Here is a 15,096-nt window from a genome sequence, read left to right on the forward strand (position 1 = left end):
TTTAACTTTTAACTAACAATAGAAAAAATGTACATACTATAACTTATGTAACTCGGGTCGGGTCGGGTCGGGTCGGGCCCCTTCAAACCCGGCTCGATCCGAGATTCATGCGGGCTTTTGAATGCTCAACCCGGCTCGGCCCGAAACCCATGAAACCTGAACCCAACCCAGGCTATTTTCGGGTCGGGTAAAACCCGGCTCGAGTTGCAGCCCTAGTTGTGAAATGGCTTTCTGCAAAATTGCCGAGCAAATCCTTAAATCTATATATAATAAAGAGAAAGGGGGGTTTACTGTTCACCGCTTACGTGACAGCCCTCCCCTTCCTTCCTCGAATCTACATGGCGCAAAGATTATCCATCGTGGCATTTTTTTTGTATTTTTTTAATTGCACCCGTGGTATTTGGAAAGTCGAAAAGACGGAATTCCAAAAGCCTCAAGCCATCCCAAAACACGGCTTTAAATAGCAATGTCTCCTTTATTTTAGCCATTAATCTCTCATTAAGATTTGAGTTACCCTAATCAAATTCGAAAATTTTGGAAATGACACAATTAATCTCATCAAATTCATAGCAACTTTACAAACGCATGCATCTCAGTTAGGGATTCCATATGGTGTTGCGGCTACAAATCAAGATATATCGACCATCTATTGCATTTTAGAATAATTTGTGTTATGGTTATATTATTTTGGAGATTTTACTGAAATGCGTGGATTTAATTTGATCTGCTATTGCCTTATGCCTTTCTTTCATAGGCTTTGAATGAGATGCCTTATTTTTTGCTTCAAGATGTAATTTGGCGAGGAAAGTGGTGTTTGGATGGTAAGTTATCTGATGACTTTTCAAAACGTTACTCTTCTTTTTCCTTTCTTCTATTACTTTTTATCTTCCCGCCTTCTCCTGAAAAACCTATCCCACCAAACTCTAAGAAATTAGAAGATAAAACTTTCCCATACTCTACCAAGTAGAAGATAATCTACCAGGTATTTATCCTCTCTCTCTCTATTTTCTTTCATATTTCTCTTCCCTATGGTTTTTCTCTTGCCCTTTTCCCTTTCTTTTTAAATATATTTCACCCTGGAACTGTATTTCTTGATCCGGTGTGAATTTTCTTGATGTCTGCTGGTTCATAATTTTTTCCCACGGTTAGGGTTGGGATTTTCGTTTCCTTCTTCAATTTGGTTCTTTTTTTTTTCTAAAATAAAATATTTAACATTCAACTGTATATGAGACATTTTTTTTTCCTAAAAGGTGGGCGTGGAAATATCATTTCCAATTCTGAAAAAAGAAATTCACACTGTCCATTTGTCCGAAGCCTTCTATTTTATCATAGTTTCATAGATTTGAAACTAGGGCTGCAACACGGTCGGGTTGGGTCAGGTTTTTCAAAACCCTAGCCTAACCCTGGATCCCATTATCTCAGCCCTGACCCGCCTGACCCTGAGTCAGGGCCAAAGAACCTCAACCCATGGCCGGCCCTAGGGCTCACTGCTGGCCCTGGCCCGCCCTGATTGGGCCGGGCCGGGCCAGCCCTAATTGACCCTAGTGCAAATACCTGTTAACTTGTTAGGAGTGCCAAAAATAAAGCAACCACTTATCATATAAAACAAAATGATCAATAAACAGAGAAAGGGAACAAAATAAGACAATATGAATTCAACAACATGATGGGCAACAGAGACAAAATTAATAATAATAATCTAAAGAAACATCAATCCAAGATAATAGAAAACATTAGCAAAAGAAACATGCATAGATGGTTCAATTCTATAATAGAAAACTTAGGGTCGGGGTACCCGAGGCATTAACCCAGAACCGGACCCGACCTGAGTCAGGGTCTAAAAAAATGAACCCTGACCCTTCCTCAGGGTTGGAAAATCCAGCCCTGACCCTGTTCGGGCTCAGGGCGGGTCAGGGCTGACAGGGCCAAACTTGCACCCCTATTTGAAACCATGTAATCACCAAAAGGTTCTAATAACTATTTTTATTTCTATATGATTAGTATTAAAAATATAGCAGTGTCACTTAAAATAGGCACTTCCCAACCATATTAAGCATCTTATCTAATTTTTTTCCTTTCCCAGAATATTGCCAAATTTTAAGAATGGAAATACAATCTGACTTATTGCCATTCAAAGAAGAAGAAAAAACTATGTTACTATGCTCATGGATTATTTTTCCTTTTGTTGGTAATGATTTCTTACTCCATTTTGGTTTTTTTTTTTTTTTTTTAAGGAGTTCTATATTTGTTTGAGGGGTTGTAAATATCATTCATTTTTACGATGATAAGAGATGACTGCCCAATCATTTTCCAGCTTTGGTTTCTTGAATTGGCTATTTTCTTGGGAGGGAGTTTAAGAGATTTTCTTTGTGTAGAGACTGAAAAAAATTATATAACAATGTCTTTGGCAGGTGCTGAAGTTATCTTTCTTTCCACCTCTCTGTAAGTTCTCTCTCTCATTTGCTGTTAAGGTGGCTGCTCATTTGAAGGTGCATTTCTTCCTTCTTAGAACTCAAGATCATCATTTCTCCTTCTTTTATGACTGCTAGACATGCCCTAAAACTATATTTTTGCTAGCGCTGTCTTTTCACTTTATTACTTAGAGTTCTTTGTGATTATAAGGATCTTTGTTATTTCTTACTTGCTATTTTCTGATTACCATTTTTTCTTTTCATTTGCCCTGTGGATGCAATTATGGATCAAATTTCAGATTTATTTATTTTTATTATCAAATTTCATAGTTTTCACATAAAAATCAAAAAATTATTATTAGTTAACAAAATATTTACTCATTAAAAAAAACTATATGATTACTTATTTCATATGATATAATAAAAAAGCTCCTTTCTCTGTCTTTCAATAGTGAGGCAAAAATTCGAAATTATTGCATGGTTGGATGATTTTTTATTCTTCTAATACAACTATAAATAGATTCTTCTTGGCTGTCTTAGGATTGGACGTGATTCGAAGAGCAGTCATAATTTAAATTTTTATGTAGTTTTACGGAGTTTTATGAGAAAGCATTCTCAAATCTTCTATATTGTAACAACAATCAACGTAGAAATTATATTTAAGACCCTTTTTTAAAAAAAGGGTAAGACAATCTTTTTAAATTTGTCCTATACTATGCTGTTCCTTTCAGAAGTAAATTGGATACATCATATCCTTTGTTGGATTAATGTTTGTGAGTTTCTCTTACATAACTCTACCCAATTGTAAAATTCATATTGTACCTCCACCTATATCTTTCGATCATAAAATTTTATTATCTTTCGAGCATAAATCTTTAATAAAATTGCATTTGATTAGTGTAGCATTTCTTCATCTGATTATATCATTAGTTTTTTTCGCGGTTGTCCCACTATATAATATAAGAAGACCAGGGATCTCTTTCGTTTCCTTTTCAACATTAATTAAATTCATAATTGGCTTCGCAGGAATAGTGATTCTTAATTTTAAATGAAGGTTCCTAGCAAAATGGGCACGGGTCCTCCATCGTGACACGTACGCAACAAAAAAGGGAAGCGTGCTAAACTCAATTGGAAATGAGAGAGGCCTTATCAAGAACTTCAATTTTGTTGGAATCATTCTTTTTCATTGCATGCTTTCAATTCACTTAAACTACCCATAAGTCCATGAGAATTACACATTAAACTCCTTTATTCCTCCTTAACAAGCATGCTAAACTAAATGGACGATGGGGAAATGAGGTGTTGCAACTAAGTTTAGGCTAGTTCTTCTTGCTAGAGTTATGCCGAAGGCCTCTCTCATGTCCAAATTCTCTGCCTTCATCCCATGTGGAAGTTTCCAATCAAAGTGGTAGAGAAGGTTGGAAAGGGCTAACTCAATGGTAGCTAGTCCAAACAACATACCAGGGCAACCTCTCCTTCCTGCCCCAAATGGGATAAATTCGAAGTCTTGCCCCTTGAAATCGATAGAATTACGAGAAAACCTTTCTGGCTCAAACACTTCAGGGTTTTCCCAATATCTTGGATCTCTTGATAGTGCCCATGAATTGACAAGAACCCTTGTCTTCTTGGGTATCTCATATCCATTGATCTCACACTTCTCCATTGATTCTCTAGGAACTAACAATGGAAGAGGAGGGCACAACCTCATAGTCTCCTTGATAACAAGTTTTAAGTAGGTTAATTCACCAATGTCACTCTCTAATATCTTCTCCTTTCCTTTGAGAACCTTTCTCACCTCTTCTTGTGCTTTCTCCATTTTTCTTGGGTTTCTCATTAGCTGTGCCATTGCCCATACTATGACAGTTGATGAAGTCTCAGTCCCCGCCGCAAACATGTCCTGTAAAGGGAATAAATACACTAATTTCAAACAACCAAACAAATCTTTATAGAATGATTAAAATTATTATATATAACAAAGGAGTTCTGAACTTTTTTTGCGAATTTCTTTCGTTTATTTTTTTTCTTTTTTTATATTTTTTTCATTTATTTTATTTTCAATCTTTTACAGGGTTTTTGAGTTAAGTTTTTATCTCTACTTTTTATTTTTCCTTTTTATCTCTTATATGTCTGCATGCATCTTTGTTTCTTTAAGTTTATGTTTACATTTCATAGCGCTTATGCCCTAAATGTATTTATATATTTATTTTAAATTTCCATGTTTTCCTTTCTTTCCAATTGCCTCCAACATTTTCAATTTCTAAATGAAAAAAAACGGAGAAAAAAACCCAAGAGAACAAAAACAACAAAATTTTCCAAGGTTCAGTCCTATGAAACATCACTACCTAGTCAAGTAGAAAACATACATACCAGGATGACTGCTTTTATATTGTTGGTTGTGAGAGGAAATTCAAAGTTTCCATGCTCTTGAAGTCTTAGAAGAACATCAACCAAGTCCTCCTCTTCATGTTCCACCTCATCAAACTTCATCATCTTCTTCTCTCTGTGTTCTTTGATGATGTCATCCAAGATCCCATCGTACTTCCGATGAATCCTCTCTAATCTAAACTTTGTTCCGCTGACCACACTTAAAATTTTTAATGATGGAAACAAATCAGCCACGTTGAAACCCACCGCGAATTCGAATGATTCCTTGACAGCCGATAAGAATCTTTCTTGATCCCCACACTTGTTACTGAAGCAGGCCCTAGATGTTATGTTGTTGGACAATGAGATTAGCATCTTGGTTATGTTAAGTGTAGGGTCATTTGCCGATGCTATGGATCGAATGAGATTTGACACCTCTTCTTCCCTCACTTGGTGATAAGATTGAACACGCTTAGCACTTAAGAGTTCCAAAATGCATATCTTTCGGAGTTGTCTCCAGTAGGCGCCATACGGGGAAAAAGCTATGTCCGAACATCCATAAGATGTGATCCGCGCAACGAGGAGATCGGGTCTTGTTGAAAAGTTGAGATCATGGGTCTTCATGATCTCTTTGGCAACTTCAGGAGAGGAGATTACTACAGTAGAGATCTGGCCAAATTTGAGGTGCATAAGGGGTCCATGCTTGTTGGCTAAGTCCCTAAGGGAGTGATGTGGTAGTGACCCTAGCAAGTGGTGCAAGCTACCAATGATGGGTAGATTCCATGGCCCGGGGGGCAATTTTGGGGTTGAGTTTTGGGTCTTAATCTTCTTTCCTACCTTCATCACCGTGAACAAGAAGAGGAGGAGAGTAAGGAAAAGAGGAAAGGAGGGGAAGTGGATTTCCATGGATTGGAGGGAAATAGGTGTGTTTGTTTTGATGTCTGGTATTAGGCTTGAAATTTATAGTTGCTAAGAGTTTCTCTAGCTTTGTATGTGGATTCTAACCATAGGGGTGCAACAATGTCTGAGTCAACTCTCTCTAAAGGTGTGCCCTACGTTGGGTATAAAAAGATATTAGTGATTGTATTATATAATTCCTACATCACCCTGACAAGAACCGACCATTGAGAAATTGAAGGTCTCTCCCGCTTATTTTAATAGCTAGTCTCTTCTTTTTTTTTAAGAGAAGTAGTTGTTGTTCTAGCAACAACTGCATAATTAGATCATTCCTTTTTGGCAGTATTGGGATTGCCACAATAAGGAATCAAAATTGGATTGCCACATAAGTAGAACATGTTTCCTTAGAGTAAAATCCTCACTCGCATGAAGTAACAAGCATACGAGATAGGTCTGGAGCATAGTTTCAGCTAGATGATTGGTGTATTTGTGGCTTTGACTTTATTAGCAAACTTCAAAGGAGAAACAAGTAGTGCACAAACTCTACCCGAGGACAAAAATTCACCATGTTTTCCATGTTTCATTAATCCTTGAGAAGAAAATTAGATAGAAACATACTGCTCAAACCACGCTCCTCGTATTCAATTTTAACAAGAAGAATGGTTAGGCATAATAACTAAGCAGTCAATGAAATATTGGTTTTTACACGTCCATTTTTGCCACCACAAATTGTAGGCAGCCAAACCTCACGTTAAAAGGGATGGTAATTATTCTACAGGTGCGTGAATTGATCATTAATTTCGGTAAATAGTTAAAAAAGGAATACCTAGAGATTGAGTTGCCAAGGAGACTTTCCAAACAAGGACTGTTCTTATAACGTAGCAAATCTTTAGACTCCGAAACGATTTGGAAACTAATTGAAGATATCCTTCTTTTTTTGGTACTGAATTTAATTATTTCGTTTGTTTTGGAAGATGTAGAGTTGGATAATTTATGCTGTTCTTGGAAGGTTTAAGGAAAGGAGAAAATGGAAATTTTTTCAATTCCACGTTGGAAAATAATTACCGCGTAGACTCGTTGAGACGTTTCATATGTAAAGTGTTCCATTTGTAGAGACGTTTCGGGATGGGAATAGACACGTTAGAAATAGATTTTTTTTATTTTTGATTTCTGAATGCCACGTTGGAAAAAAATTGCCACGGAGATTCAAGAGGGGAAGGGAGGGCTGCCACCTCAGCGGTGAACAGTAAACCCCCCTTCCTCTTTCTTATATTAGATTAGATGACTACATAGGGCCTTCTAAAGAATTATGTCAGACTACAGCGGTCTCCTTGCCTTTTACAAAATGAGTTGTGAAAGACCCTCATCTGTCTATCTTCTCTTTCTAGCTGGTAAGCCTCTGGTATAAGCACATTCATTTGGTACTGCATAATAAGATTGTGACAGCATTTCATAAGAAACATCTCACTATCTGATAAAAAAATGAATTTATAGGGTAATCAGTAGTATAAGTAAAATGATGTGGAACTATGAAAGTGTGACCAGTTATTTGAGTTTGGCACATGGCCTTGAAAATGTATCAACATTTTATTCTTTTGAATTCAATAGACCAAACAACAGCAGATGACCCTAAAAAGAATGCCCCATTTTCATATAGCATTCCAGTTACTGTGTCACAGGTCGATTAGGGTTGAAACTTGGGTTGGTCGAGTTGTGATTTTAGTAAAAAATTGAATTGGAATCAATCTGAACCCTTGCCGATTTAATGGTAAGAGCTCAGCCTGAATTACCAAAAAATTGACCTGAGTTGCACCCCTAGGGTCGATTTAACGCAGCATAGAAACAACACATATCCATATGGCAGTAACCCAAAAATGCTGCAAAACTATTCTCTGAAATACTCTCCAACTCCCGTAGCCAACACATGGCAAGACCCTCAACTACATCCCCTAACCCTGACTAAAATCTCAAACATTAGGAATTGAGAATGATTGGACAGGAAGATTAAATAAAAACTCATAAACATCATCCAATTAACCACTCATCCGAAACATACTAAATTCTCTCAGTATCCAAAAACCCTCAATAAAATAAAATCATAAAAAATCCAAACGCCAAGTCTGCTTCACTTAATTTTTTTGCATGAAATTAAACTTACAAATTGTTCGATACTATGGTAGAGACCTGAGTATAATTGGTAAAAAAAATAGAAAGAGTTAACTCTCTTTCGGTAGCAGAGAAATGACATGAAATTAAAGGCTAAAAAAGAGAGAAAATCGATTGTAAGAAATTAACTCAAACACTAAATTCTAGAAATGAAATGCATCATTACTAATAGAACAAACACCAAGATTAAAAAAAAGTTACATTAAAATGAGTTTTAAACTAAGAAAAACAAAAACCTGGGAAAAATTCCTGCAATCTAAACAGCAGGCCTTTATAGACTCTTTCACCGACACATGCAACTTAAAACATGGATAAAATTTCTTAAAACATGGATAAAATATCTACTTTTTAAAGGGAATGAATGGAAAAACAAAGGGTTGCAAAAAGAGGATGAAGAAGAAACGTACCTAAGAAAAACAAAGTGTTCCAATGAAAGTCCAGCCAAGATTCTCAAAATCCGAAATGGCATTGCCTATATTTCAATAGCCCAGAATCATAAGAATAGATGAAAAATATATACAAAGGCTAAAATCGAAGGCTAACATCTGCCTTTGAAAAATATATACAGAGGCTAAAATCGAAGGCTAACATCTGCCTGTGAGTTTTGATGACCCACCAACTAAAATCTGCTTGTGCGTTTTGGGGAGATCTCTTGGGATCGAAATCCACAGAGAGTTTGAGAGAGAGATGAATGGGTGTACACCTGGACAGGGGAGGGGTGGGGTTTTGAAAATATAGGCCGTGGGAAGAGGTCGGTGGTGTGTGAAGGGAGGAAATAGAAATTTTTAGACAGCAACCCCTTAAAATAGCATGGAGATGGAGATACATTGCGAAACGATGAGTGCGTAATCGTGAGAAACGGCACGTTGCGATTTTTTCTTTTTCTTTTTTTCTTTTGTTATTTACATGCCACATAGGAAATTCGTTGGCCATGTAGACTTGAGGGAGGAAGGGGAGGGCTGCCAAATCAGTGGTGAACAGTAAACCCCTCTTCCTCTTTATTATATCCTAGTGAAAAACCCTGTGCAATGCACGGGCCGACAAAGAACTGTACGGACCACATCATAGATTGATCCAAACCGTTCATGTGATTGAACACACCATAAATAGGTTGTGCCCCAAAAATCATTTTCATAGGCTGATCCTAGCCCTCCAATATATAGAGGTTTCCATAATATGTTGTTCCTCTTAAAAAAGTGAAGTGTAATTTTCAAATAATTCAAAAAATCCTCACATTTTCTCTTCTCGTGCGATGCACAGGCCGAGAAAGAACGGTACGGACCACATCATAGGTCGATCCAAACCCACATCATAGGTTGATCCAAAGCGTCCATGTGATGGAACACAACATAAATAGGTTGTGCCCCAAACATCATTTTCATAGGTTGATCCTAGCCCTCCAATCTATAGAGGTTTCCATAATATGTTGTTCCTCTTAAATTGGATGGTTAAGATCACCCAATAGATTTTTTCTTACAAAAACATGAAGGAGGGGGTAAGATTGAAATTATGTGGCTTTAATGGGTGCTTTTGTTAAAAAGTTTAAACGAGGGCGGTAGGATTGAAAATATGTGGGTTGAATGGGTGCCTTTGTTTGAAAAAGTCAGAACTTTTTCTGATGGAACCTGACCCGTGTGAGAACATCCACGTAACAACGATGGGTTCAAATTATATATACTACTAATGTCCTCACTACCATATTTTATAATGGCACTACTGGCAATATTTTGATGATCGCACTCCTCACTGTATTAAAATGTACGGTATGGCTCATACCATAGGATGATCCAAACCATCCATTAGATGGGCCACTGCCGAAATAGGTTGTGCCCCAAAAGTAATTTTCATAGGTTGATCCGAACCCTCCGATCGATAGAGGATTATAGGTTGATCCAAACCATCCATGTGATGGAACAAAACATCAATCGGTTGTGCCTGTAAAATATTTTCCATAGGTTGATCCTAGCCCTCGAATCGATATAGGTTGATCCTAGCTCTCCAACCGATAGAGGTTTCCATAATTATTGTCCCTCTTCAGGTGCCCGGAATCCGTCAATATTTTGCAAGTGTCCTACATGGGTAATATAAAGTAGTTCTTTCGTCATTGTCATATGTCTTTATCTCTTATTGGTAGTTTTTTTCCATAATTGTCATAGACTGAAACCCTGTGTCGGTACTTTTCATATGTAGATTACGATTTTACCCTCGAATAATTTCTTGCAAATATAGATGTTAGATAGCAGAGGGGTTTATGGTAAAAGAGTAATGCTGACGTGTAAAGGTTTGAGGACGGGGGTATTTGAAACTGAGGCGTGGGAATGTGAGGGCATGTTAGGCATTTCTCTAACATAGACGTGAGGGGGGAGGAAGGGGAGGGGTGCCACATCAGACGTGAACAGTAAAGCCCCCTCCCCCCTTTTATATTAGATAGACTAGTTGCAGACCCGTGCGATGCACTGGGCAAGGGAAAAAATATGCTTAAAAACTATTTTCATTCAAATTATGGGAATATTATTTATTAGTTTTAAAAAGTGAATCCAAAGACAGGTATATATATTTCCTTGATTTGGGGTTTAAATTTCAAATTATGAGAAATCAAAGGAAATCAGGTTAACAAACCCAAATAAACCAAAATAGCAAATTGCTTTTGGATTGAAATAGAGAGGAGAAAGGGTTAAATTTGCTTTCGAAGAGAAGGTCTGAAGGCATTAAAGTCATTTAAAAGTGAAATTTAATCATTTCATTCAAGTGATGAGTTTTTTTTAATCAGATTTTCTGTAGATTATGAGGGAGTAATTTGGTAAATCCTGAAGATCTAAGATTTCAGGAATATCACAGGCATTGCATAGAGTAATTTCATCAGCCATGATACACATACATACATACATTATTAAGATATTAATAGTGAGGCCTACTCATGCTGTCTAGATCACCAGCTGAACAGAAATGGACCAGACCCTGAACTAATAATAAATTAATCTAAAAATTCATGTTGCCAGAGTATTAAAAAAAAGTTCATATTGCCTGATCAACGGCTCACAACGTATTCATAGCCAATCTGCTATTTTCTTTGATATGAAACTCCACAAAAGAATCACAAATTTGCGAAAAGAACACGATGAAACAGAAAGATTTTCAGCTCAACAAATCTATGAGGAATGGGTCTATAACCATACATTACATGGACTGAATAATGTTGAATCGGAACTTGTTTACAACTAAATCATAACCAAATTGGCTATGAATCTCAGGTGCGAGAAAAGAGTTGTTTATGAGCTCCTGGGTTGTAGCATCTACCAAGATTAAAATTGGGGTAAAAAGAATTGTGGAAATACTTCCATTACTGTAGAGTGTTATCATTACAAAAAAGAATCATATCTCTAGTACGAGTAGGTTTAAGAAATTAGGGCAACTCCATGGCAGCACATGAAGAATCAGAAGTCCAGATCATGTTAACATGTGGGTCAGCCTAATCACTTCATGTCAAGGAACTCTAATAGGTTGGTTCAATCATTTCATCTCAAGGAAAATCTTCCAGTAGTGCATCTTATATTATCACTCCCCTCAATCGAAGCCTAACTTTATACAATTTACAGTTATCTCTCCTTTTCTGGTCCCAAGCTGTTGGGTCTGATCTAGTCCATCATCTTTCAAAATTTTGTCACTAAAGCTACACAGGAAAGATGATTAGACCAAAAGAGAAAGAGAAAATATTGAGAACAGGCAACATCCTCACTCAATGAATATTCATAATATAGAGGAATATGAGGGAGTTCATGACTTTTTTCAATCTATTCTTATGATTAAAGTAGGGAATTTTAGAAATATTTTTCCTTTCTAAACTTTCCAGAAGAAAGGTTTTCCTCGTGACTTTTTTCTGCCTATGAATCTTCATGTCAGAAATACAAAAGACACAGAAATTCACTCAGATACAAACAATAAACACCTGCATACTTTTTTTCTAAGAAGTGTCTTTCCAAAAACACAATAATCCATTTCAATGTCTGTAGAAATAAAACCCTAAAAAGAAATAAAAGAGGAAACCAAACTCCAATAAAATCCACTTCGTTAAGAACCATAAATCAACAAAAAAAACTAAAAAACATTTCTGTAAACATAATCAGAAAGCACACAAATAAATTACAATTAAAAATAAACTCAACCATACATCTGCAAAGAAACAAAGCCCTAAAAAAGAAAAAAAAAAAAAACATGTTTCCCTTTCAGCATCGATTGGATTGGCACAATAAGGAATCAAAATCGGTATCCAATTCCAATTTTACTGGAAAAGGAATAGAAAAATTAAAAATTAAAAAATTACTAACCGGTATCCGAATACCACTTCTTGGGGTGAGAAACAGATTCCGGCATTTTCCTCTTTAATTCCGCCTTGGTTCCGCCTCCCTTGATTCAGTTCATTTTTTTAAACAAAAGTCAGAATCCGATGGAATCGGAATAGGATGGCGATTCTAGCCCCTGATTCCGGCAATCCAACCGAACCCTTAGACCATGTTTGGCAAACATGAACTTCTTTTATGATAAATTATTTTCTCAAGTCAAGTGGGGAGAGAGGCGTGGATCGGATCGGAGAAGGAGAGACTTAAAGGTGAGCTACTCATATATCCCTTTTCCACTGTCTGTCACCATTGGTAAAGTTCGGCAACACTTCTCATTCTCGCCTAAAGAATCGGGCGGAAACGGAGTGATGAGAAATTTTAGAAACGGTTATTTATCGCTTCGAGGAGTCCTATTTTTTAGTCGACAAAGTAGCAGAAATTTTGGAAACGGACCTTAGCGGGTCACGTAGCCGAACATGATTTCTGAGATTTTTTTGGCTTTCGTCATTATCCAACCCTAAAAAAGGGGAAAATCCCGTAAAAGAATAGTTGCCGAACACACCCTAATATTTCAGGAAAAAAAATTCATGGTAGCCAAACATGCCCTTAGAAATTTCATTTTTCCCAGTTATATATTATTTCGTTTGGTTCTTAAACTCATGAAAATACGGGATTTGCTAGGCAATTTTGTAAAGGGCGATGATAAATTCTCACCCCTGTAGGATAATTCACACCCCTTTAAAGGGGGTATGTGGCAGACTTCAATGCTTTTTCCCATCAATTCATGTTAAAGTGGTGCGAAATATCCTACAGAGGGTGCGAATTTATCATTGCCCTTTTGTAAAAAGTTTCAGGAGAGAACAAACACCTAGAAGCAGATTTTTCTTAATTAATTCATCTGAATTGGCTAGGGGTGCAAGTTTGGCCTTGTCAGCCCTGACCCGCCCTGAGCCCGAACAGGGTCAGGGCTGGATTTTCCAACCCTGAGTGCAGGTCAGGGTTCATTTTTTTAGACCCTGACTCAGGTTGGGTTGGGTTCTGGTTTAATGCCTAAGGGTACCATGACCCGGCCCGACCCTAAGTTTTCTATTATAGAATTGAACCATCTATGCATGTTTCTTTTGCTAATGTTTTTTATTATCTTGGATTGATGTTTCTTTAGATTATTATTATTAATTGTTTCTGTTGCCCGTCATGTTGTTGAATTCATATTGTCTTATTTTGTTCCCTTTCTCTATTTGTTGATCATTTTGTTCTATATGATAAGTGGTTGCTTTATTTTTGGCACTCTTAACAGGTATTTGCACTAGGGTCAATTAGGGCCGGGCCGGGCCGGGCCTGCCCAATCAGGGCCAATCAGGGCGGGCCAGGGCCAGCACTGAGCCCTGTAGGGCGGGCCATGGGTTGAGGTTTTTCGGCCCTGACTCAGGGTCAGGGCCGAGATAATGGGATCCAGGGTTGGGCTAGGGTTTTGAAAAACCCGACCCAACCCGACCCTGTTGCAGCCCTAGAATTGGCTGTTCTCTCCTGAAAAAGTGAGTTGTGAAATGGCTTTTTGCAAAATTGCCTAGCAAATCCTTAAATATAATATAAGAAGACCAGGGATCTCTTTCGTTTCCTTTTCAACATTAATTAAATTCATAATTGGCTTCGCAAGAATAGCGGTTCTTAATTTTAAATGAAGGTTGCTAGCAAAATGGGCACGGGTCCTCCATCGTGATACGTACGCAACAAAAAAAGGGAAGCGTGCTAAACTCAATTGGAAATGAGAGAGGTCTTATCAAGAACTTCAATTTTGTTGGAATCATTCTTTTTCATTGCATGCTTTCAATTCACTTAAACTACCCATAAGTCCATGAGAATTACACATTAAACTCCTTTATTCCTCCTTAACAAGCATGCTAAACTAAATGGACGATGGGGAAATGAGGTATTGCAACTAAGTTTAGGCTAGTTCTTCTTGCTAGAGTTATGCCGAAGGCCTCTCTCATGTCCAAATTCTCTGCCTTCATCCCATGTGGAAGTTTCCAATCAAAGTGGTAGAGAAGGTTGGAAAGGGGTCCCCGATAGCATTTCCTCTGCCATCGCCGACCACTGCCGCCCGTCAACCACCGGCCACCACCTCTCCCACCACCATCTCTCGATATTTTTGGGTTTTTGGGCAGCAAACAAGAGGAAAAATTAGAGGAGGAGTAGAGGGAGAGACAAGTTTATGCAGAGAGAGAAGAAAGATGAAGATCCACGAGTTTGGATCCAGTAATCAATCTTAGATGCTCCTTGAAGAACTGATTGAGGCGACGAGGAGTTGGATCAACGCCACCACACTTCGCGGTCAATCTTTGCTCGATTTAGGTCCAAACCACTCAAGAATCATGACCTAAAATTTGGGCGGGGTTTAGAAAATCTAGGGTTTTCCTCATTCTCGCCTCCAAACCCCATTCGTCTGGTCAGGTTTGAGCGGTTTTAATCTGTTTACACTGATTATGGGAGTGATTCTTGGGTTTCTTATGTTTCCCAAAACAGAGCTGCGGAGGTGAAACGGTGAGAAAATCTAGGGTTTCATTGTTTTCCTCATTCTCGCCTCCAAACCCCACTCGTCCAGTCAGGTTTGGGCGCTTCCCTCCGACGGCTTCCCTTCTTTGCCGACGGCTTCCCTCCGACCAGATTGAATCAAATCCACGACATTCAAAACTCAGATTTTTTCTTTTGGGCAGATTCTCTCTTACTCCTGGGCTATCTTGCTGTGGAGGAAAAAAGGGGGTATGTAGGCAAGAATTGCTACCAGTAAAATTTCTTATCGAGATTTTGAGAATTTGAGAGGGAAGAAGGTTAAGCAGTAGAATCGCAGGGAGAAGAGAATGGTAGTTCCTTGGGCGAAGCAGAAGAATCGCAGGGAGAAGAGAATAGATAGAATAGGAAAG

At 37.9% G+C, this 15,096-nt stretch overlaps 1 protein-coding gene across 1 annotated transcript; it reads right to left on the reverse strand.

The window, feature by feature from the left end:
• Positions 1-3,660: 3,660 nt before the first annotated feature.
• On the reverse strand, positions 3,661-5,681 carry LOC143855880 (desmethyl-deoxy-podophyllotoxin synthase-like). The gene is made up of 2 exons (XM_077365937.1): positions 4,779-5,681; positions 3,661-4,308 (listed from the first exon to the last, which is right to left on the reverse strand). Exons 1-2 carry the CDS (start codon positions 5,679-5,681, stop codon positions 3,682-3,684), a joined length of 1,530 nt encoding a protein of 509 aa, XP_077222052.1. The 3' UTR covers positions 3,661-3,681.
• Between the last annotated feature and the right edge of the window lie 9,415 nt (positions 5,682-15,096).

The sequence above is a fragment of the Tasmannia lanceolata genome, unplaced genomic scaffold (genome assembly GCF_043159265.1).
Source record: "Tasmannia lanceolata isolate RefF3 unplaced genomic scaffold, GAP_Taslan_0.1 ptg000003l, whole genome shotgun sequence".
NCBI lineage: Eukaryota > Viridiplantae > Streptophyta > Magnoliopsida > Canellales > Winteraceae > Tasmannia > Tasmannia lanceolata.